This window comes from Podarcis gaigeae (assembly GCF_964106915.1).
Source record: "Podarcis gaigeae genome assembly, chromosome: 8".
Lineage (NCBI taxonomy): Eukaryota > Metazoa > Chordata > Lepidosauria > Squamata > Lacertidae > Podarcis > Podarcis gaigeae.
Window position 1 is genome coordinate 86,410,066 of NC_139684.1, and position 23,944 is coordinate 86,434,009.

The following is a 23,944-nucleotide window of genomic DNA, read 5'->3' on the forward strand; positions in this document are numbered from 1 at the left end:
TTCACTTGTCACACTGGCGGGTCTAAAGGAGGCACCCCCAAACTCGGCCCTCCAGCTGTTTTGGGACTACAACTCCCATCGTCCCTAGCTAGCAGGACCCAGTGGTCAGGGATGATGGGAATTGTAGTCTCAAAATATCTGATTTAGAGTTGTCCCCATCTTGTCCTCTGAAGTCCCTGCGCCCCCATTTCTCGGTGGAACGTGGATTTAATTATCTGCCTTTGTATCCAACTTTTTCTCCAAGTTGCTCAAGTTACGTAGTACTCCTTCCTGCTTTAATTCCCACAAGCCTGTGAGTTCTAGGGTAAGGAGAGATAGAAATTCTCTCTCTCTGTAGAATCGCGGAATTGGAAGGGATCCCCAGGGATCATCTAGTCTGACCCCCTGCAATCCATGACAGATGGACAGACACCGAACCTTTGCTCAAAAACTTCCAAGGAAGGAGAGTCCACTGCCGTCCGAGAGAATCCGTTCCACCGTCAAACAGCTCTTACTGATGTCAAAGAGTTCCTCCTGATGTTTAGTCAGAATATCCTTTCTCATAATTTGAAGCCATTGGTTTGGGTTTGAGTCATGCCCTTCAGAGCAGGAGAAAAAAAGTTTGCTCTGTCTTCTGTGTGACAGCCCTTGACAGCCTTGGGCACCACAGTTTAAGAAGGACACTGACAAACTGGAACGGGTCCAGAGGAGGGCAACCAAAATGGTCAAAGGCCTGGAAACCATGCCTTATGAGGAACGGCTAAGGGAGCTGGGCATGTTTAGCCTGGAGAAGAGGAGGTTAAGGGGTGATATGATAGCCATGTTCAAATATATAAAAGGATGTCACATAGAGGAGGGAGAAAGGTTGTTTTCTGCTGCTCCAGAGAAGCGGGCACGGAGCAATGGTTCCAAACTACTGTACAAGAAAGAAGATTCCACCTAAACATTAGGAAGAACCTCTGACAGTAAGAGCTGTTCGGCAGTGGAATTTGCTGCCAAGGAGTGTGGTGGAGTCTCCTTTGGAGGTCTTTAAGCAGAGGCTTGACAACCATATGTCAGGAGTGCTCTGATGGCGTTTCCTGCTTGGCAGGGGGTTGGACTCGATGGCCCTTGTGGTCTCTTCCAACTCTATGATTCTATGATTCTAAGATATCAGAAGATGGCTCTCCTATCTCCTCTCAGTCTCCTCTTTTCCAGGCTAAACATACCCAGCTCCTTCAACCGTTCCTCATCAGGCTCAGTTTCCAGACCTTTGATCAGGGGTCAGCAAACTTTTTCAACAGGGGGCCGGTCCACTGTCCCTCAGACCTTGTGGGGGGCCGGACTGTATTTTGGAGGGGGGGGGGAAATGAACGGATTCCTGTGCCCCACAAATAACCCAGAGATGCATTTTAAATACAGCCATACCTCGGGTTGAAGTTGCTTCAGGTGGAGCGTTTTCAGGTTAGGCTCTGCGGCGACCCGGAAGTAACGGAACGCGTTTCGCCGCTCGCGCATGCGCAGAAGTGGCGAATCGTGACCTGCACGCGCAGGTTGCGTTCTCTTCAGGATGCGAACGGGGCTCCGGAACGGAATCCCGTTCGTATCCAGAGGTACCACTGTATAAGGACACATTCTACTCATGTAAAAACACACTGATTCCCAGACCTTCCACGGGCCGGATTTAGAAGGTGATTGGGCTGGATCCGGGTCTTAGTTTCCCTACTCATGCCCTTGATCATCTTGGTCACCCTCCCCTGCACACCTTCCGGCAAAGACTCCAGGTGGGTTCTGGCCAAGGCAATACAACATTTCCAAAATTGCCGCTGCACATTTAAACTGGCATGTGCAAGTTTGCTGTACTAAATGGCCCTGCTCAATGATTGCTGGATGCTCCCAGGACAGTATAAATCCCGGTTTAGGAAAAGGGTCCGTAGAGGAAGAGGGTTCAGGCAGGAAAAGCGCCTTTGAGCTGACTTGGGAAGGTGTGAGGAAGAAGATTGCCAGCATGTCAAGAGATCCTGGGCTGTATTTTTTTTTTTAAAAAAGATATTTATTGAAGTTTCAAAAAGGTTACAAAATAAGAAAAAAAGAGAAAAAAGAGAAAAAAATACAAAGTAAAAACAATTAAAAACAAATCAATCTTTTCATGTCTTGTCTTTCATTTGCTTGTTTCTCTGACCTCCTCACACCTCCCTTTTTTGTATTCCAATTCAGTTAGTTAATTCAGCAAATCCTTTCCCTCCTTGTTTTTATCTTAATCCTTTACCTTGATGTATTATAACTTTGTATTCTCACCTAGTAACAATCCATTTTTACATATTCCTTTATAACATTTCTGCTAAAACCACTTAACTTCATTCCGAGATCCTGGGCTGTAGAAAGGAGAGTAAAATCGAATTTTGGCCAGCCCCAGAGCTGCATTTTAACGTTGGCCCAAGACAACTTGGCAAACATTGAAACCCTGAAGAGTTCTCCTGACCATGTAAAGAGAGCGTTTCCCTCGGCGGGGAGCAATCGCTCAGCTGGGCTTTGGGGAAGCGACTTTGAGGGTGGCAAACATCACTTTCAGATAGGTCTGAAGAGGAACCAGCGAGTGGGGCTGTGGGGCCAGAGTCCATAGGGCTGGGGGCTGGATTTTTTGGCACCACAAAGAGCTGCCCTCAAGAAGGGGACCTACTGGGACCTCACTGGCAATGGGAGGCATCCGGCTGATTTGGGGCCCAAACCACACCAAACCAGGTATGTCAGGACAGAGAAAAGGAACTATGGAACTCCCTGCCACCAACTTGGATGGCTTAAAAAAAAAAAAGGATTTGACAGATTCATGGAGAAGACTATTGAGGTCTCCATTTACACCCTCACAATTTGTGTGGCTCACCATAAAGTAACCTTTTGAGTCGTTTAAAAAGGTGCCCCTAATGGGAAAGAAGCAAATTTTTTATTAAATATTTTTGTTTGTGCGTGAGCGAGTGCAATTGATTGCATCAGCACTAGGTGGCAGCAAATCCTCATGTCACTGACTTCCAACGAGCGCCAGACTTTGAGAATTAAAGCAATTAAAGCGATTCCTGCCCAAATGCAGAATCCTAGAAATATCCCGGACATTGCAGACGTAAGCCAACCCTAAGTTACGCTGGTATCCCTGGATCCAAGTTCATTCATGCGGCTGAATTCATGAAACCTCCAACTGGATTTTGAATAGATGTGCTATTTGTTGTTATTGCTTTGAAATTTATTTTTCGGCAGGTCGTGCTGAGAGCAGCTAGTCGGAACAATGTTTTTAATAGGGCAGGGGGCGCTGGGGATGAGTTTACGGAGCCGGGGTGCGGGTGGCCCAAAAATATTTGGGAACGGGCTGCTTTAAAGCATCTGAGCAACACCTGTGGAAACTGCAAAAAGGTTGAGGACAAGAGAGCTGAGAAATGCAGACCAAGTTTGGAGCAATTTCTGCAAAGCAAGAGGGATCATGCACGCATGTTAATAATATGTACAGGTGAAACTCGAAAAATTAGAATATCGTGGAAAAGTTCATTTATTTCAGTAATTCAACTTAAAAGGTGAAACTAAATATGCTAGCTTAAAATTCTACAAGGCAGGCTTAAGCAGTATGTGGACCGAGAACTCCCAGAAGTGCAAGCTGGATTTAGAAGAGGCAGAGGACGCAGAGACCAAATTGCAAACATGCGCTGGATTATGGAGAAAGCTAGAGAGTTCCAGAAAGACATCTACTTCTGCTTCATTGACTATGCAAAAGCCTTTGACTGTGTCGACCACGGCAAACTATGGCAAGTTCTTAAAGAAATGGGAGTGCCAGATCACCTCATCTGTCTCCTGAGAAATCTCTATGTGGGACAAGAAGCTACAGTTAGAACTGGATATGGAACAACTGATTGGTTCAAAATTGGGAAAGGAGTACGACAAGGCTGTATTTTGTCTCCCTGCTTATTTAACTTATATGCAGAATTCATCATGCGAAAGGCTGGGCTGGATGAATCCCTAGCCGGAATTAAGATTGCCGGAAGAAATATCAACAACCTCAGATATGCAGATGACACAACCTTGATGGCAGAAAGTGAGGAGGAATTAAAGAACCTTTTAATGAGGGTGAAAGAGGAGAGCGCAAAATATGGTCTGAAGCTCAACATCAAAAAAACAAAGATCATGGCCACTGGTCCCATCACCTCCTGGCAAATAGAAGGGGAAGAAATGGAGGTAGTGAGAGATTTTACTTTCTTGGGCTCAATGATCACTGCAGATGGTGACAGCAGCCACGAAATTAAAAGACGCCTGCTTCTTGGGAGAAGGGCAATGACAGGCCTAGACAGCATCTTGAGAAGTAGAGACATCACCTTGCCAACAAAGGTTCGTATAGTTAAAGCTATGGTTTTCCCAGTAGTTATGTATGGAAGTGAGAGCTGGACCATAAAGAAGGCTGATCGCCGAAGAATTGATGCTTTTGAATTATGGTGCTGGAGGAGACTCTTGAGAGTCCCATGGACTGCAAGAAGATCAAACCTCTCCATTCTGAAGGAAACCAGCCCTGAGTGCTCACTGGAAGGACAGATTGTGAAGCTGAGGCTCCAGTACTTTGGCCACCTCATGAGAAGAGAAGACTCCCTGGAGAAGACCCTGATGTTGGGAAAGATGGAGGGCACAAGGAGAAGGGGACGGCAGAGGACGAGATGGTTGGATAGTGTTTTCAAGGTTACCAGCATGAGTTTGACCAAACTGCGGGAGGCAGTGGAGGACAGAGGTGCCTGGCGTTCTCTGGTCCATGGGGTCACGAAGAGTCGGACACGACTAAACGACTAAACAACAACAACAACAACAAAATATATGAGATAGACTCATGACATGCAAAGCGAGATATGTCAAGCCTTTATTTGTTATAATTGTGATGATGATGGTGTACAGCCGATGAAAACCCCAAATTAACAATCTCAGAAATATTAAATGAAATCAGCAAAACAAAGATTAGAAATAGACCAGTATTGGACCTCTGAGAAGTAGAAGCATGCATATGTACTCAGTACTTGGTTTGGGCCCCTTTTGCATCAATTACTGCCTCAATGTGGCGTGGCATGGATGCTATCGGCCTGTGGCCCTGCTGAGGTGTTATGGAAGACCAGGATGCTTCAATAGCAGCCTTCAGCTCTTCTGCATTGCTCGGTCTCATGTCTCTCATCTTTCTCTTGGCAACGCCCCATGGATTCTCTATGGGGTTCAGGTCAGACGAGTTTGCTGGTCAATCAAGCACAGTAATCCCATGGGCATTGAACCAGTTTTTGGTACTTTTGGCAATGTGGGCAGGTGCCAAAGTCCTGCTGGAAAATGAAGTCAGCATCCCCATAAAGCTCATCTGCAGAAGGAAGCATGAAGTGCTCCAAAATCTCCTGGTAGACGGCTGCGTTGACCCTGGACTCAATGAAGCACAGTGGACCAACACAAGCTGATGACATGGCTCCCCAAATCAACACAGACTGTGGAAACCTCACACTGGACTTCAAGCATCTGGCATTGTGTGCCTCCCTGTTCTTCCTCCAGACTCTGGGTTGTTGGTTTCCAAATGCAAAAGCTGCTCTCATCAAAAAAGAAATTTGGGGAGCCATGTCATCAGCTCATATATTAGTTTCACCTTTTAAGTTGAATTACTGAAATAAATGAACTTTCCCACGATATTCTAATTTTCCTGTTTCACCTGTAGAAGGTGCAGAATAGGGATGCGTGGCGACTCAGCTGTTTGTTGGGGGGGTGCAGTGCAGACCCATGCCTGGTTGTGGGTCCAGCGCCAGTGCTGAGCATCTCTCTCTGGTCTTGTGGCAGGTGAAGGAAGCTATCTCTGTTTGTGTCCCGCCTCCAGCTAGCGAGGGAGGAGCCTGAATTCGAAGGGGCGGGGCACGTTGCCCAGGCCGGTGCATTGGGGTGTCAGGTCGATCTTCGCAGGGGGGACCGTGGGGTGGAGGCTGAAGTGCTGGAGGATAGTGGTGAGGAAGAGGAAGATCTCCATTCGGGCCAGGCCAGCCCCCAGGCAAATGCGCTTCCCTGCAGATGAGGAGCAAAGAACAGGGTTTAGAATCCGCACAATACTGGGGATTGTAGGAAGCAATATAAATAGAAAAGAATGTAAGTTGTTTTTATATGCAACAACAGCAGCAAGAATATTATTGGCACAAAAATGGAAATAAGAATTACCGACGAAAGAAGAATGGAGGATGAAACTAATGGACTATGCAGAATTAGACAAACTAACAGGAAGGATTTGAAATTTGCAGGACCAGAAATTCACAGAAGACTGGCATAAGTTTACAGACTATCTGAAAAGTAATTGTGATGATCAGACTACGTTTGCGAGTTTTGTGAGGAGAATTATTTGAACTATTGCAAAAATGGATAAAGGGGAGGATAATTAGTTATGATAATTAAAGGCAGTATGAATTTAAGAAATGCATAAGAAGCGGTTAAAACGGCGGATCATCAGAGGTGCTGATGGAAGTCCAAAAAAGATTGTATAAGTGGTGAAGGTTTGTGGTATGTATTATAATTTATATGTTAAAATTAATAAAAATTATTGTATATATAAAAAATAGAATCTGCACAACCGATTCCCAGATGGAAGTGTGGAAAGGGGTCATAGAATCATAGAATCATAGAATCATAGAGTTGGAAGAGACCACAAGGGCCACCGAGTCCAACCCCCTGCCAAGCAGGAAACACCATCAGAGCACTCCTGACATATGGTTGTCAAGCCTCTGCTTAAAGACCTCCAAAGAAGGAGACTCCACCACACTCCTTGGCAGCAAATTCCACTGCCGAACAGCTCTTACTGTCAGGAAGTTCTTCCTAATGTTTAGATGGAATCTTCTTTCTTGTAGTTTGGAACCATTGCTCCGTGTCCGCTTCTCTGGAGCAGCTCCTCTGTGAGACATCCTTCTCCCTCCTCTGTGAGACATCCTTTTATATATTTGAACGTGGCTATCATATCACCCCTTAACCTCCTCTTCTCCAGGCTAACTATACCCAGCTCCCTTAGCCGTTCCTCATAAGGCATCGTTTCCAGGCCTTTGACCATTTTGGTTGCCCTCCTCTGGACACGTTCCAGTTTGTCAGTGTCCTTCTTGAACTGTGGTGCCCAGAACTGGACACAGTACTCCAGGTGAGGTCTGACCAGAGCAGAATACAGTGGCACTATTACTTCCCTTGATCTAGATGCTATACTCCTATTGATGCAGCCCAGAATTGCATTGGCTTTTTTAGCTGCCGCGTCACACTGTTGGCTCCTGTCAAGTTTGTGGTCAACCAAGACTCCTAGATCCTTTTCACATGTACTGCTCTCAAGCCAGGTGTCACCCATCTTGTATTTGTGCCTCTCATTTTTTTTGCCCAAGTGCAATACTTTACATTTCTCCCTGTTAAAATTCATCTTGTTTGTTTTGGCCCAGTTCTCTAATCTGTCAAGGTCGTTTTGCAGTGTGATCCTGTCCTCTGGGGTGTTAGCCACCCCTCCCAGTTTGGTGTCATCTGCAAATTTGATCAGGATGCCCTTGAGTCCATCATCCAAGTCGTTGATAAAGATGTTGAATAAGACCGGGCCCAAGACAGAACCCTGTGGCACCCCACTAGTCACTCTTCTCCAGGATGAAGAGGAACCATTGATGAGCACCCTTTGGGTTCGGTCAGTCAGCCAGTTACAAATCCACTGAGTGATAGCATAGTCAAGACCGCATTTTACAATGGTCAAGGGTGGGCTAGAGAGTGTGAAGAATCCCAGACTCCAGGAATTGCAGAGTTGGGAAGGTCATCTGGAGGCAGGAATCTTGCCCAACGTGGGTCTCAAACCCACAACCCTGCGATTAGGAGTCTCATGCTCTACCGACGGAGCTAATCCAGAATGCGGCATCTGGACTGGTGACTGGGAGTGGCAGCCAAGACCATGTAACACCGGTCCTGAAAGACCTACGTTGGCTCCCAGTACGTTTCCGGGCACAATTCAAAGAGTTGGTGCTGACCTTTAAAGCCCTAAATGGCCTCAAAGACCCAGTATACCTGAAGGAGCGTCTCCACCTCCATTGTTCTGCCTGGACACAGAGGTCCAGCGCCGAGGGCCTTCTGGTGGTTCCCTCACTGTGAAAAGTGAAGCTACAGGGAACCAGGCAGAGGGCCTTCTCGGTAGTGGCGCCCGTCCCGTGGAACGCCCTCCCACCAGATGTCAAAGAAATAAATAACTATCTGATGTTTAGAAGACATCTGAAGGCATCCTTGTTTAGGGAAGTTTTTAATGACTGAAGTTTGAATGTATTTTTAATCACTTGTTGGAAGCCGCCCAGAGTGGCTGGGAAAACCCAGCCAGATGGGCAGGGTAGAAATAATAAATTATTATTACAGTGGTACCTCAGGTTACAGACACTTCAGGTTACAGACTCTGCTAACCCAGAAGTAGTACCTTGGGTTAAGAACTTTGCTTCAGGATGAGAACAGAAATCGTGCGGCGGTGGCGGGAGGCCCCATTATCTAAAGTGGTACCTCAGGTTAAGAACAGTTTCAGGTTAAGAATGGACCTCCAGAACGAATTAAGTTCTTAACCCGAGGTACCACTGGTTTATTTGTTTGTTTGTTTGTTTGCTATTCAAGCAGATGGGATGTGTGCAAATGTGGTCTACTGGCCTTCCCCAATTCTATAAAAATTATGCTTAATCTCTCGTAATACTCTGACTCGGGGACCTCCAATGCGGTTTAGCGTTGGAAGGGTCAGGACCAATCAAAGCACATTGTTGAACCATGGAACTCCCTGCCACAAGAGACCCGGATGGCCACCGACCTGGGTGGCTTGAAAAGAGGATTGGGCAAATTCGTGAAGGGAGGAGAGGGCTCTTGATGGTTACCAGCCAAGTTGGCTATGCCCAGAGGCAGCGAGGTTTCTGAATCCCAGCTCTGCTTTCTCCTCACCTGAGCACAAGGCAGACATGTCTCAGAGACTCTGGCAGCTGCATGTTGTGCAGTAGTTTTTTCAAAATCTTTCATCGCTATTGTGCAAACTTTGTTTAGCTAAGGACCACTGTTGCGCAAGGCTTCAATAACACACACACGTATATTTAAATCCATACTGCTCCTTAGGAACACAGCGGCTTTTCTTGTGCACTTCCTGCGGCACCAGTGGAAGGAAAAGGCATTGGAGGAATGAACATAAAATAAGAAGTGCTTGCAGGATCAGGCCCATGGCCTATCAAGTCCCAACCAGACAGGGAAACCCGCAAGCTGGACTGGCAACTGTTCCTCAGAAGCATTTCCTTCCACATCAGCTTTATGGATGCTGTCCATGATTAAATGGGCGCAGGGTATTGGGGAAAATATTATGCTTGAACAATGGGGGAAATTGTGGAAAGAAACTACGTGCTATATTTTGAAAGAAAATTACCTTAAAATACAACATAGATGGTATTTAACACCTGAAAGAATAGCCAAAATGAATAAAAACTGTGGCAAAGTCTGCTGGCGATACAGCACAGAAAAAGGTACTATGATGCATATATGGTGGAACTGTTTAAATATCAAACAATTTTGGGAAACAATATATAATGAAATGAAAAAAAATGCTCAGATGCTCATTTAGGAAAACACCAGAAGGCTTTCTATTGGGAATAGTACCAGGAAGTTTAAAGGAAGAGGATAAGACATTATATTTATACGCAAAAGTAGCCACAAGGCTATTGATTGTGAAAAATTGGAAAAGTGGTATAATACTGACAAAAACAGAGTGGCTTGCCAAATTATTGGAGTATTACAATATGTCCAAAACAATGGGAGAAATTGGAAGGATCTCAAAAGAGAAGATAGACAAGGATTGGAAGGTGTTTAAGGAATATTTGCAAAATAATATTGAAAAACCGGAACTCCTATTAGAATAAACAAGTTCCGCTATAAATACTGAAATATCAAATAATATGGATAATAATGTGTAATAGAAAAAGAAGTAGAAAGTTGGTTTAATAGTGTGTGAAAGAAAGTAATAGAAATGGAAAGAAATTGCAATTGAGTAGATTGGAAGTCTAGCCCAGGGTGGGGTGAGGGGTGGGAAAAGGAAGTATGTGTGGGATTAAAATGGGTATGTATGAATATTTTAAAGGATTGTATGAAATGTGTGTTTGTTTGTATATCCGTAATATGTATTATAAATGTATTAATGTTGAATTATCTCAATAAAATTTTTAAATATTAAAAAAACTTAAAAAACAACTTTATGGATGCTGTATTTATGTAACACAAACACAACAGACCAACTGACTGTTCTGTTTCTCGAGCATCGTGACACCTCCCTTGTCTTACAGTTGATTAAGGAAGCAACTGTGTCGATCCAAGCTGCACGTTTTAAAAATTTTTGCAAACCACCCTGGGAGTTTTCTAGGTACCAAACCTCCTCCGAACGGCCTTCCCTCCCTCTTCGGCTTCCCTACCTGGGGCGAAAGGCATGAAGGCATCACTGCTTTTGAAAGCGCCGTTTTCATCCAGGAAGTTGGCTGGGTTGAAGGCTGTGGGGTCCTTGAAGTGGGTTGGGTCATAGTGCACTGAGCTCAGGAGAGGAATCACGTTGGTGCCCTGCAGTGAGATTTGGCAGGGAGAGAGAACGGGAGTTGTTAGAGTTGCGGAAGGAAGAGGGAAAGAGACACGGGAAATGCTGAGAGCCGCTGGAGAAACAACAGTCTTGACATTTTGGAGGTGGAAGGGGCTTCCAGCCAGGTCATGGGCAAGTTTTTGTTTTACTGACTAGGTTTTCCTCATAAAGGGTAGATCCAAACTACCATATTTTTCGCCCCATAAGATGCACCTGACCATAAGACGCACCTAGTTTTTAGAGGAGGAAAACAAGAAAGAAAATATTCGGAACGAAACAGTGGATGTATGATTTTTGTGGTTCATGCTGTGGCCACAGACATGTGATTTGACGGTGAGTTTGGGGTGGTCCAATGCAAAAATCCTGAGGATCCATGTGGATCTGTGCTTTGTAACCATGTTTTCGTGCCATTGCGGCCCCAGGCAACAGTGGGTGTGTGATTTTTTTGGTGCAAGCTGTAGCCATGGACATGGTATGTGATCTGGTGGTGAGTTTGGGGTGACCCAATGTAAAAATCCTGAGGATCCATGGACTTTTACCTCCCCCCTCCCAGGCAGCCTCCTTTATTGCTAGCGATCGCATGCCCATTAGCGGCTTTGTTTCAACACCCCCTTCCCTCTTTCCAAAAAAAGAGAGCATGATCTGCTTTTTGCCCCTGGGCAATTCGGCTCCAGGGACCACGCATTTACTCCATAAGACGCACAGACATTTCCCCTTACTTTTTAGGAAGAAAAAAGTGCGTCTTATGGAGCGAAAAATATGGGCAAATGGGTGGTGAGAAAGTAAGAACATAAGGAGAGCCTGCTGGATCAGGCCAGGGCCCCACCTAGTCCAAAGTCCTCTTTCCACAGTGGCCAAATACCCCCAAGAACTTAGGAATGCAGATAGACTGCCTCTGCAGATGGAGGTCCTATAAGAGCATAAGAAGAGCCTGGCTGCTGGATCAGGCCAGAGGGGGCCTATGTAACTCAGCATCCTGTTCTCACAGTGGCCGACAAGATTCCCATGGGAAACCCGCAAGCAGGATTTGCTGCTGCCTCCGACTGTGGAGGGCAGAGCAGAGCCATTGACATGCTCGGAGTCAGAGTCTGCATGTTGGGCATTTGGTACTCTCCAGATGTTTCTGAAATCCAGTGGCTGGGAGTCCCCACAGCCAGCATGTCCAATGGTCACAGCATCACAGAACTGGAGAGCTGCAAGGGACCCCAATGTTGAATGGTTTCTTTGAATTTTAGATTCCTTTCTGTTTCACAAGATGTGTATGTCTTTAAGGGCCAGAGCAAATAGAGTGGTGCCTCGCAAGACGGAATTAATCCGTTCCGTGAGGCTCTTCGTCTAGCGGTTTTTTCATCTTGCGAAGCAAGCGCATTGACAGCTTAGCGGTTTAGCGCTATTAGCGGTTTAGCGGCTTTCAGCGGATCAGATGATAAGCGGCTTAGCGGCTTAGGAAAAGGGGGGGGAAAGGGGAAAACCCCCGCAGGAACTCGCAAGACATTTTCGTCTTGCGAAGCAAGCCCATAGGGAAATTCATTTTGCGAAGCGCCTCCAAAACGGAAAACCCTTTCGTCTAGCAGGTTTTCCGTCTTGCGAGGTGTTCGTCTTGCGGGGCACCACTGTAACATGACCTAGTTTTAGAGCTGTGAAGCAGTATAGCAGGTGCTGTTAAAAGTAAAGGTAAAGGGACCCCTGACCATTAGGTCCAGTTGCAGACGACTCTGGGGTTCGGCGCTCATTTCGGTGTACAGCTTCCAGGTCATGTGGCCAGCATGAGTAAGCCACTTCTGGCGAACCAGAGCAGCGCACGGAAACGCCGTTTACCTTCCCGCCGGAGCGGTACCTATTTATCTACTTGCACTTTGATGTGCTTTCAAACTGCTAGGTGGGCAGGAGCTCACCCTGTTGCGGGGATTCGAACCTCAGACCTTCTGATCGGCAGGTCCAGCGCCAGCCGCGTCCAACAACAGATGCTGTTAAGTTATGTTAATTAAGCTGTTGGGTATAGTATATAAAGAGCAGCATGTAGCTCTCTCAGTACCCTGGTGGATGGCTTGGTGAATGGGTCACACTTATTGATATAATGTAATTTAGTGGAAAAAAGAGTTTTTGTTTTTGTTATTAAACCAAGCAAAAGTTACTTTTGTGTTTCTTGAATGTGTGGTCTCCCCAGCACGCCTTCTACAGCCCAACTCATCTGTGAAATAGCCAAGACCCAAGGGTCCTCTAGCCCAACCCTGTGAGCTGGGGTGGGAGGGGGAAGTTTGACAGCCAGCACATAGCTGTCAACTTACAGATTTGAAAATAAGGGACCAGCAGCCTCGAAAATAAGGGATCAGCAGCCAAAATAAGGATTTTAGTCAACCAGCAGCCAAACGAAGCCTCAAGCGGTGGTTCCCACAGCGCAGCAACCCGGCAAAGGGGATGCGGCAAGGAAAACCACCGTCACCTCTCCGCTGGGAAGCGCTGAGCAAAGGCGAGTCCCCAGGGAATGCGGCCAATTTGATTGGCACAAGGCATGCAAGCTCCACCCCCCAGTTGTTCTGAGACTCCTTATTGGGTGAGCAACCCAGCCAAGCAACACAGTTGGAGCCTCCCTCCTCCCTGGCCGGCAGGGAGGGAGGGAGGGAGAGGAGCTGCTTCCTTTGAAACCCGGGTAATTGAAGGGACATCATCAATAAGGAACAGCAGCGGGACACGGCGCTGGGATAAGGGACTTTCCCGCCAAATAAGGGACGCTTGACAGCTATGATCCAGCAACATCAGGAGGGCCTCTTTGCAGTGAAGGGAACTGGGCTGGGGTTCTTCTTCTTCTGACCTTGGGCAGCAGGAAGCCCCTGAAGGGGGTGTCGCGGGTGACGGCGCGAGGGAGCCCCATGGGCAGGATGCTGATGTAGCGCTGGATCTCGTAGAGGACGGCCTCTGTGTAGGGCATGTGCTTGCGGTCAGCCAGGCAGGGGGGGCGGTCCGGCCCGATCACGTGGTCAATCTCCTGGTGGACTCGAGCTGCGGGGAGATGGACAGGAGGAAGAGGAGGAGGCGATGGTTCTTGAACCCAGTGCTTGAACTCACAATCACAGCAATGCAGGAAACTCCCTTTGCCCCTAACCGCTAACCCCACTGGGAACTGTAGTCCTGCAACATTAGGAGGGCACCTGGTTCTCCCATCCCTCCTCGGAGATGCTGCCAGGTACTGCAGCCGCCGGGACATTCTGCATGCCAAGCAGGTGTCCTGTGTGCCCAGCCGCCTAGCGCTTGCCTTCTGCCAGCTTTCCTTTTGAAACATATAATAATAATTGTCAGAGCCGCCCCTAGGTCCCAGCTCACAAAGGACCAACACCCGGCTGTAGTTATGTACAAAAGTCTTTATTGAAGTTCAGTTTCCATTTCAAAGCCGCAGCGTGCAGCTCTACGTCTCAAAGTCTAGACCGGCGAAGTTCTGTCTGAATCTCCTCCCCTTCCACACCAGTTTAAGACTCTAGCCTTGCTCCACCTCTTGTTTAGCTCCTTCCTCTTCTGGGCCCTCCTGCCCGCTGGGGTTTCATCCTTTCTGGACTCTTCTGACGCTGACCCCCCTGATTCTTGCCCCTCCTTCCGGCGGGCTTTAGGACCTGGTTCCCTATCCGGGCTACCTGCTGTGCCGCTCGCCTGTACATTTGAACTTGGCGCGCGCGCCCAGCCGTCAACCTTCCTCTTGACCGTTCCCTCGCTCTCCGCTGGAGGCGTGGTCAGCCCTGACTCATCTTCTCTCGCTGGTGGTGAATACGCTGGCCCTGATACCTGGGACTCTTCCCCCCCACTACGCTCTGGTGGGGAAGCTGGTCCTGATTTCCAACTGCTGCTCTGGGAGTCCCCGCTGGCCCCTTGCTTCTGGGGTGTCCCCCTTGGGACCCCCCTTGCCCTGGCCATCGGCGCCCCCTTCTGTGAATCTTCCGATTCGCTGGAGAGGCTCATGGAATCTCTCGGGCTACTGTCATCTTCTCCTACGCTGCCCTCGGATTGCTCCCCCTCGCTCTCCATCTCCTCCCCTCCCTGTGCTCCCGCTGCGTCCCTGACAATAATAGTAATAATAATAATAATAGTAATAATAATAATAATAATAATAATAATAATAATTTATTTATACCCCGCCCTCCCCAGCCAGAGCCGGGCTCAGGGCGGCTAACACCAATAAAATCACAGTAAAAACATAATAGGGGGTGGGGAACCAGTTTAAAACACAGTTTAAAATGCCATTTAAAATGCAGCCTCATTTTAAAAGTAGCCGATAAATCAAGACCGTAAGGGGAGGGTCAGACTGAGTCCAAACCAAAGGCCAGGCGGAACAGCTTTATCTTGCAGGTCCTGCGGAAAGATATCAGGTCCTGCAGGGCCCTGGTCTCTTGTGACAGAGCATTCCACCAAGTCGGGGCCAGTACTGAAAAGGCCCTGGCCCTAGTTGAGACCAATCTAACCACCTTGCGACCTGGGACCTCCAAAATGTTGTCATTGGTGGACCTTAAGTTTGGGCTGCAGGGAACCAGTCTAGGCCACGTGTTGACCAGATACTTAATGGACACGAGAAGTGGAGAGTAGTACAATTACTGTCTATCTGCAAGAGGCCACACTGTGGGCCTGTTGGCGAGCGAGACAGGCAATGAGCCGCAATGGCAACTGTTCCCTTCCTCCCAGGTTGCACTTCTACATGATCATGACAAGCCAACGGGAGTTGCCTCCACGACCAACAGCTGACATGCGCCGCTCCAAAAAGCCGCCATGCCTGCAACGGGACATGCTGGAGCCAGCCCTGGGACGCGCCGCCCAGGAGACGGCAGAGGGGGGCCGGCAGCAGAAGGAAGCGCCAGAGCCCCGGGAGGAGGCGGAGGACAGCAGGGAGCTCCATGCAGGAGGTCCGTAGGTCAAGGTGGGCCCCGGTCCCCTCCACACATCTCCGCTGTTCCCACCTCCTGCCTCTGAGGTTTCTGCCGCCCAGAAGCAGCCCAGCAGCATGGCACGTTGGGACGGCCCCAAACGGTCATCCGGTCCGCCCCCCCCCACAATGTGGGGGTCGCAGCTCCCCCCACTCACCTGCAACTTCGGGGTGCTTCATGAGGATGAGGAAGCTGTAGCGCAGGGTGGTGCTGGTGGTTTCGGTGCCCCCGAAAAACAGGTTGTGGGTGGTCATCACCAGCGTCTCCGTGTGGAAGTAGCTCAGAGGGTCTTGCTTTTCCTGAAAGAGAGCAGAGGGGAGGCCGCATGCGCAAGGATGGATTGCGGATTGTGTTCTCCTGCGGGGGAAAGCTTGGCTCCCCCCTTCTTTGTGATATTGCAGCGCTGGGGTGCCCTCCAATTCTGCAGTTCTCTGATTCTATATGCCCACTCGACCACGTTGATTGGCGGAACTGGCGTGACTACGGGTGCCACGTAACTCTTGTTCCGCATCTGCAAGAAATCGGTCTTTTAGTGTGGCAGCACCTGAACTTTGGAACTCCCTGCCAATTGACACCAGGCAGGCACCTTCTCTGCACTTGTTTAGGCAAACCCAGGTGTTTAGAGGGATGCAGGTGGCGCTGTGGGTTGAACCACAGAGCCTAGGACTTGCCGATCAGAAGGTTGGCGGTTCGAATCCCCGCGACGGGGTGAGCTCCCGTTGCTCGGTTCCAGCTCCTGCCAACCCAGCAGTTTGAAAGCACGTCAGAGTGCAAGTAGATACATAGGTACCACTCGGGTGGGAAGGTAAACGACGTTTCTGTGCGCTGCTCTGGTTCGCCAGAAGCGGCTTAGTCATGCTGGCCACATGAGCCGGAAGTTGTACGCTGGCTCCCTCGGCCAATAAAGCGAGATGAGCGCCGCAACCCCAGAGTCGGCCATGACTGGACCTAATGGTCCCTTTACCTTTTACCCAAATGTTTAGAAATCCAATCCATTGCTATTTTAACTTTTACAATGTCTTAAACTATTGCTGTTGATTTTTTAAAACTACCGTATTTTTCCGTGTATAAGACTAGGTTTCCCCCCCTAAAAAAACAATGTCCAAAATTTGGGGGCGTCTTATACACAGATAGACCCCCCCATTTCTTAAATGGGGGCGTCTTATAGATGGAACAGTACGGTAATAATTCTATTGTTTCTTTTCTTTTCTTTTGTAAACTACTTGGAAGTTTGCTTGGTTCCTGTTTCAAAACAAGGTGTGCCTAAATTTTATGAATCAAACAAATGAATAGTAGACAAGGCGCTGATAGCCTACTGGAGACCTCAGGGCAGGGGTTTTACCCCAAACAAATTGAACAGCAGGGGTGATGGCTGGTGGCGGCTGAAGGCTTTTGGGTGCTGGGGTGGGTGGGTGTCCTGGGGGCAGCTGGACCCCCCTCCTTGGAGGTACCTGCTCCATGCGGATGAGGAAGCAGTCGATGAAGTCCCGAGGGGTGTTGGGGTCCAAATCCTTTTGGTGGCACCGAATGCGCTCTGCGATAAACTGACGCAGTTTCTCAAAGTTGCGGAAGATTTGGTGATGGGGCCCCGGCAGGACGTCCATGAGTCTGGGGAAGATGTTGTAGAGCTGGGGAAACGGGGAGAAGGAGAGGTAATAATAATAAAATTATTATTATTATTATTATTATTATTATTATTATTATTATTATTACAGTGGTACCTTGGGTTACATACGCTTCAGGTTACATACGCTTCAGGTTACACACTCCGCTAACCCAGAAATAGTGCTTCAGGTTAAGAACTTTGCTTCAGGATGAGACCAGAAATTGTGCTCCGGCAGCACGGCGGCAGCAGGAGGCCCCATTAGCTAAAGTGGTGCTTCAGGTTAAGAACAGTTTCAGGTTAATAACGGACCTCCAGAGCGAATTAAGTACTTAACCCGAGGTACCACTGTATTATTATTATTTATGCCCTGCCTCTCAATTTTATGATTCTATGATCCTACTTTTATTTGATGTGACATTTGTTATCATACTGTGTCATCTTATAAATAAAAAGGTAAAGGGACCCCGACCATTAGGTCCAGTCGTGGCCGACTCTGGGGTTGCGGCGCTCATTTCGCTTTATTGGGTGAGGGAGCCGGCGTACAGCTTCCGGGTCATGTGGCCGGCATGACTAAGCCGCTTCTGGCGAACCAGAGCAGGGCATGGAAATGCCGTTTACCTTCCCGCCGGAGTGGTACCTATTTATCTACTTGCACTTTGGTGTGCTTTCGAACTGCTAGGTTGGCAGGAGCAGGGACTGAGCAACGGGACCTCACTCCGTCGTGGGGATTCGAACCGCCGACCTTCTGATCGGCAAGCCCTAGGCTCTGTGGTTTAACCCACAGTGCCACCCGTGTCCCTTTCATGTTATAAATAAATATAGGTAAATAATAATAACCCCAATGGGAGCTGCCTCACTCTCACAGAGGCAATTTGTTGGAACCTTGGAAGTGACAGCCATTTTCCCCCAACATCAATTTTCCTTTGGAGTCAGGTGGGGAGAAGAGACCCTGAATGACCTGATTCAAATTTGTTCAGTGTGGGGGTTTTTAAGCAGACGATATTCCCTAGTTGTGTTTCCTGGCTTGCAGAGGGTTGGACTAGATGACTCTTATTGTCCCTTCCAGCTCCACGTTTCTGTGAGTTTTAGCCCCAAAGGGGTGGAGAGCAGCCAGTGGGTCTCCTCCGATGCTGGTACCCACCCTCTTCCCAGGCCCCTCCTCACCTCTCCCCAGATGGAGCTCATGATCTTGAAGTTCTCATTGAAGTGGTCCAGGAGGGTGAGGAAGTTGGCGTCTTGGTATTCGTAGCGCTGGCCAAACACCACGGCGCAGATGACGTTGGAGACGGCTCGGCAAACGGGGTTGATGGGGTCGAAGGGAGCCCCTGTGCGTAGAGAGGAAGAGGAGTCCTTATATTTACAAAATATAAGCAAAATATTGCGAATATATATATATATATATATATGCAGGTTTTGGTGTCCTCGGGTGTCTTCCCGTGTAAAAGTTGGGGTGTCTAGGCGACGTTTCGACGAGGTCTCACTCGTCATCTTCAGGCTGGTGCTTTCGGCTTCTTGTTACTGGAACAGAGCGGGATCTCAATGTTTGAGTTCCTATAAATACTGTAGAGGGGGTGTGGTGTCTAGCCTCCAATGTTCTGGGCAGAGAGGAAGTTCCCAGGCTAGTGTGCCTTTTCTTCTTTTGTTCCTTAATTACTTGAGAGATACCTTGAGTGATTTCTTGAGTGATATCCTGAGTACCACTTAGGTGGGTCATTAGGTGTGGATTAGTTGCTAAAGTCTTTGTGTCTTGACCTCTTGAACTTTGTGAAGAGTTTTCCTGAGAAGATGGCTGTATTGCACTTAGTTGTGCTTTGGCTTGGCTTCGTGTATAGGGGCGAGCTGTGGTTTTGTGGCTTGTGTCAGCCAGATCTGTGTAGGGATTGCAGGGGGGTGCAGCATCCGGAGGTGCCACCATGGATTGGCTACTGGATGGTGTCAGTAATTCATCTGTGGAGAGGGTCTGGGTTTGGGTCTGGTGTGGTTGATTGGTGTTGGCGTTCTGTGTGCCTCTGGATCTGGTGTCAGTTTTTGTGGGGAGGGCTAATTTCCAGATGTCTGGCAAGCGGGATGTGTCGTCACGCTTGTTCATGTTGTGAGGGTGTTTCTCTATCTCGATGGCTTCCATGATTATTCTCTTGTGGTGATGTTCCGTGTTAAAGAGCAATTTGGAATCTGCAAAATTAATTTCGTGTCCTGTTTCTTTCATGTGTTGGAAAAGAGAGGAAGTTTTTTCTTCTTTTTTGACGGCATTCTTGTGTTCTGCGATACGTGCATTTATTCGTCTGTTTGTTTGTCCAATGTACGTGGCTGGGCAGACTTTGCAGGGTATTTCATAGATCCCTTGGTTTTCCAACTGGATTTTATCCTTGGGGTTTCTGAGGATATTGGCTATTTTTTGGTTGGTGCAAAAGGCTGTTTTGATATTGTGTTTATGGAGGATTTTGCTAATTTTATCTGTAGTGCCCTTGATATAAGGAAGGAGGGCCATGCCATTGTTTTCTTCTGTGTCTTGGTTTTTGGGGGGTGTTTCCTTTTGGATTAGCTTCGTAATCCTGTTTTGCTGGTATCCATTGGCAATTAACACATTTGAGAGATTCTGTAACTCAGTTGTCAAGTGGTCTTTGTCAGCCAGGCGTTTGGTTCTGGAGATGAGAGTCTTGGCTACGGAGTTTATTTGTGCAGGGTGGTGGTGTGATTGTGCATGTAAGTAGCGGTTGGTGTGTGTTTTTTTCTGGTAGATAGTGTGTCCTAGGGAGCCATCAGGTTTTTTGTAGATTAGGACGTCAAGGAAGGGAAGTTGGTTGTTGGCTTCTATTTCCATAGTGAATTGTATTTTGGGGTGTAAGTTGTTGAGATGTGTGAGGAAGCTATCCAGTTTTTCCTTCCCGTGTGGCCAAATTACAAAGGTGTCGTCAACATATCTGAGCCAAAGTTTGGGTTTGTGTTCTGACTTGTCTAAAGCATTGGTTTCAAAGTGTTCCATGTACAGGTTTGCGATGACCGGTGAGAGGGGTGATCCCATAGGTGCTCCTTCTATCTGTTTGTATCTTTGTCCATTGTGGATGAAGTACGTGTTGGTTAGGCAGTGGTTGGTCAGGTCCAAGATGTATTCGGGGGGATTGTATTTGTTTTGAATAGCTGTCAAGGCTTCAAAGCACCAGCCTGAAGATGACGAGTGAGACCTCGTCGAAACGTCGCCTAGACACCCCAACTTTTACACGGGAAGACACCCGAGGACACCAAAACCTGCATTCCTGTACCCGTGAAAATCTACGAAAGCAAATATCTTACCTCTACGGGGAGGAAACCTTCCAGCTGACAAGAACCTACGAGAAACTAGAAGTCCGAAGAGCCACCATCTTATGTGATCTCTTGTTCCTACGCAACTGCCGAGACAACAAATTAATTCCCACATGCTTCCAACTTAAATTCCATTCTAAAACCCCGGCCACCGAAAGGATCCTGAAACGAACTGAACTATCCCTAATCAGAAACGAACTACACAAGAAAAGATACCTACTAGACCAAACCAACAAAGATCTACTCACTCTTCACCTCAAACTCTGTAACAAAATCCACCCTGCACTCTGGGACAAATGCAAACAACTAGCCGTCTGGAGAGCTGAAACGGAGACCTCACATAAGACAGACACACACACCAACAAACTCCACAAACTAGAGAAACGCCAGAAGCCCGGCCACCCTCCACAGCAACCCATGAAACAAACAATACATAACATATCAGACAGGATCCTCACCACAACTGAAACCAAAGTACTCTCAAAAGGTTTCAACTTTGCAGTCGCCCCGAGACGCATCCCCACGGAAAACATCATATGCGGAGTCGAAGCTAGCCTAACCAAATTCAACCCAGATGAAGCCAATAAAATCAGACTTGAAGTCACCAACATCCTCTGCTCCAGCAAACCACCCAGAAGCAATTTACACAAAGAAGAACAGAAAGCACTCACCAACCTGAGGAAAGACAACAACATAATCATTCTCCCAGCAGACAAAGGTAATGCCACAGTGGTGATGAACACATCGGACTACTGCCTAACCAACACGTACTTCATCCACAATGGACAAAGATACAAACAGATAGAAGGAGCACCTATGGGATCACCCCTCTCACCGGTCATCGCAAACCTGTACATGGAACACTTTGAAACCAATGCTTTAGACAAGTCAGAACACAAACCCAAACTTTGGCTCAGATATGTTGACGACACCTTTGTAATTTGGCCACACGGGAAGGAAAAACTGGATAGCTTCCTCACACATCTCAACAACTTACACCCCAAAATACAATTCACTATGGAAATAGAAGCCAACAACCAACTTCCCTTCCTTGACGTCCTAATCTACAAAAAACCTGATGGCTCCCTAGGACACACTATCTACCAGAAAAAAACACACACCAACCGCTACTTACATGCACAATCACACCACCACCCTGCACAAATAAACTCCGTAGCCAAGACTCTCATCTCCAGAACCAAACGCCTGGCTGACAAAGACCACTTGACAACTGAGTTACAGAATCTCTCAAATGTGTTAATTGCCAATGGATACCAGCAAAACAGGATTACGAAGCTAATCCAAAAGGAAACACCCCCCAAAAACCAAGACACAGAAGAAAACAATGGCATGGCCCTCCTTCCTTATATCAAGGGCACTACAGATAAAATTAGCAAAATCCTCCATAAACACAATATCAAAACAGCCTTTTGCACCAACCAAAAAATAGCCAATATCCTCAGAAACCCCAAGGATAAAATCCAGTTGGAAAACCAAGGGATCTATGAAATACCCTGCAAAGTCTGCCCAGCCACGTACATTGGACAAACAAACAGACGAATAAATGCACGTATCGCAGAACACAAGAATGCCGTCAAAAAAGAAGAAAAAACTTCCTCTCTTTTCCAACACATGAAAGAAACAGGACACGAAATTAATTTTGCAGATTCCAAATTGCTCTTTAACACGGAACATCACCACAAGAGAATAATCATGGAAGCCATCGAGATAGAGAAACACCCTCACAACATGAACAAGCGTGACGACACATCCCGCTTGCCAGACATCTGGAAATTAGCCCTCCCCACAAAAACTGACACCAGATCCAGAGGCACACAGAACGCCAACACCAATCAACCACACCAGACCCAAACCCAGACCCTCTCCACAGATGAATTACTGACACCATCCAGTAGCCAATCCATGGTGGCACCTCCGGATGCTGCACCCCCCTGCAATCCCTACACAGATCTGGCTGACACAAGCCACAAAACCACAGCTCGCCCCTATACACGAAGCCAAGCCAAAGCACAACTAAGTGCAATACAGCCATCTTCTCAGGAAAACTCTTCACAAAGTTCAAGAGGTCAAGACACAAAGACTTTAGCAACTAATCCACACCTAATGACCCACCTAAGTGGTACTCAGGATATCACTCAAGAAATCACTCAAGGTATCTCTCAAGTAATTAAGGAACAAAAGAAGAAAAGGCACACTAGCCTGGGAACTTCCTCTCTGCCCAGAACATTGGAGGCTAGACACCACACCCCCTCTACAGTATTTATAGGAACTCAAACATTGAGATCCCGCTCTGTTCCAGTAACAAGAAGCCGAAAGCACCAGCCTGAAGATGACGAGTGAGACCTCGTCGAAACGTCGCCTAGACACCCCAACTTTTACACGGGAAGACACCCGAGGACACCAAAACCTGCATTCCTGTACCCGTGAAAATCTACGAAAGCATATATATATATATATATATATATATATATATATATATATATATACATATACATATACATACACACACATATACACACACTGTATTTTTCGCTCCATAAAACGCACCTGACCATAAGACACACCTAGTTTTTAGAGGAGGGAAACAAGAAAAAAAATATTCTGAATGAAACAGTGGATGTATGATTTTTGTGGTTCATGCTGTGGCCACAGACACGTGATCTGATGGTGAATTTGGGGTGACCCAATGCAAAAATCCTGAGGATCCTGAGGACCCGTGCTTTGTAACCACATTTTTGCGCCATTGCAGCCCCCTCCCAGGCAGCCTCCTTTATCTCTAGTGTCCCTTATCTCTCTCCTTGATTGGCAAACGATCAGCAGCTTTGTTTCAACACCCACTTCCCTCTTTCAAAAAAACACACACCAAAAAACCATGACCTGCTTTTTGCCCCATGGCAATTCAGCTCCAGGGACCATGCATTCGCTCCATAAGAGGCACAGACATTTTCTCTTACTTTTTAGGAAGAAAAAGTGCGTCTTATGGAGCAAAATATACGGTATTTCAAATAAGCACATATATATGAAAAAAGGAACAAAAGAGAAAAGAAAAAAAGAAGAAGAAATAAAGAGAAAAGAAGAAATAAAGTTGGAAGAATTTCTTCCAAATTTATTTTACAAATATCTCAATATGAAAATAATAATAAAATTTCGCTGATTGACTTCCATCGCTTACACTGCACTTCCTATATACATTTTAAGCAAGATTGTATCTGTTATTCTGTATTTCCCCCATACAATCTCACACAAATATTCTAATCAATAAGTATCTAAATCTTTCATAAATCTATTCTAAACACAACCAAAACCTTACATTTAATCCGTGTCTACATAAATAATCATTTAGACATTTCCATTGTTTCTGGATTACATTTTTTGGTTTTTGTCTTATCGAATCAGTCAACTTTGCTAATTCCAAGTATTTGCTAAATTTATTCAACCATTCTTTGGTTGGAACATAATTTCCAATTATTGGCAATCAACATTCTCGCTGCTGTGGTCGCGTACAAGAAAATATTAATTCTGTCATTCGGGATGTCTCCATTCAAA

General features: G+C 47.0%; 1 protein-coding gene across 2 annotated transcripts in view; it reads right to left on the minus strand.

The window, feature by feature from the left end:
* Positions 1-2,851: 2,851 nt before the first annotated feature.
* Positions 2,852-23,944, minus strand: part of LOC310851502 (cytochrome P450 2F5-like) — a 34,087-nt gene continuing 12,994 nt past the window's right edge. For both annotated transcript variants that reach the window (XM_083753998.1, XM_083753999.1), the window contains 7 exons: positions 18,242-18,402; positions 16,923-17,099; positions 15,629-15,770; positions 13,380-13,567; positions 10,410-10,551; positions 4,791-6,003; positions 2,852-3,524 (listed from right to left, as the gene is read on the minus strand). In XM_083753998.1, the coding sequence (XP_083610124.1) occupies positions 5,822-6,003; positions 10,410-10,551; positions 13,380-13,567; positions 15,629-15,770; positions 16,923-17,099; positions 18,242-18,402 (992 nt within the window). In that variant the 3' untranslated portion in view covers positions 2,852-3,524; positions 4,791-5,821. The remainder of the gene's footprint in view (positions 3,525-4,790; positions 6,004-10,409; positions 10,552-13,379; positions 13,568-15,628; positions 15,771-16,922; positions 17,100-18,241; positions 18,403-23,944) is intronic.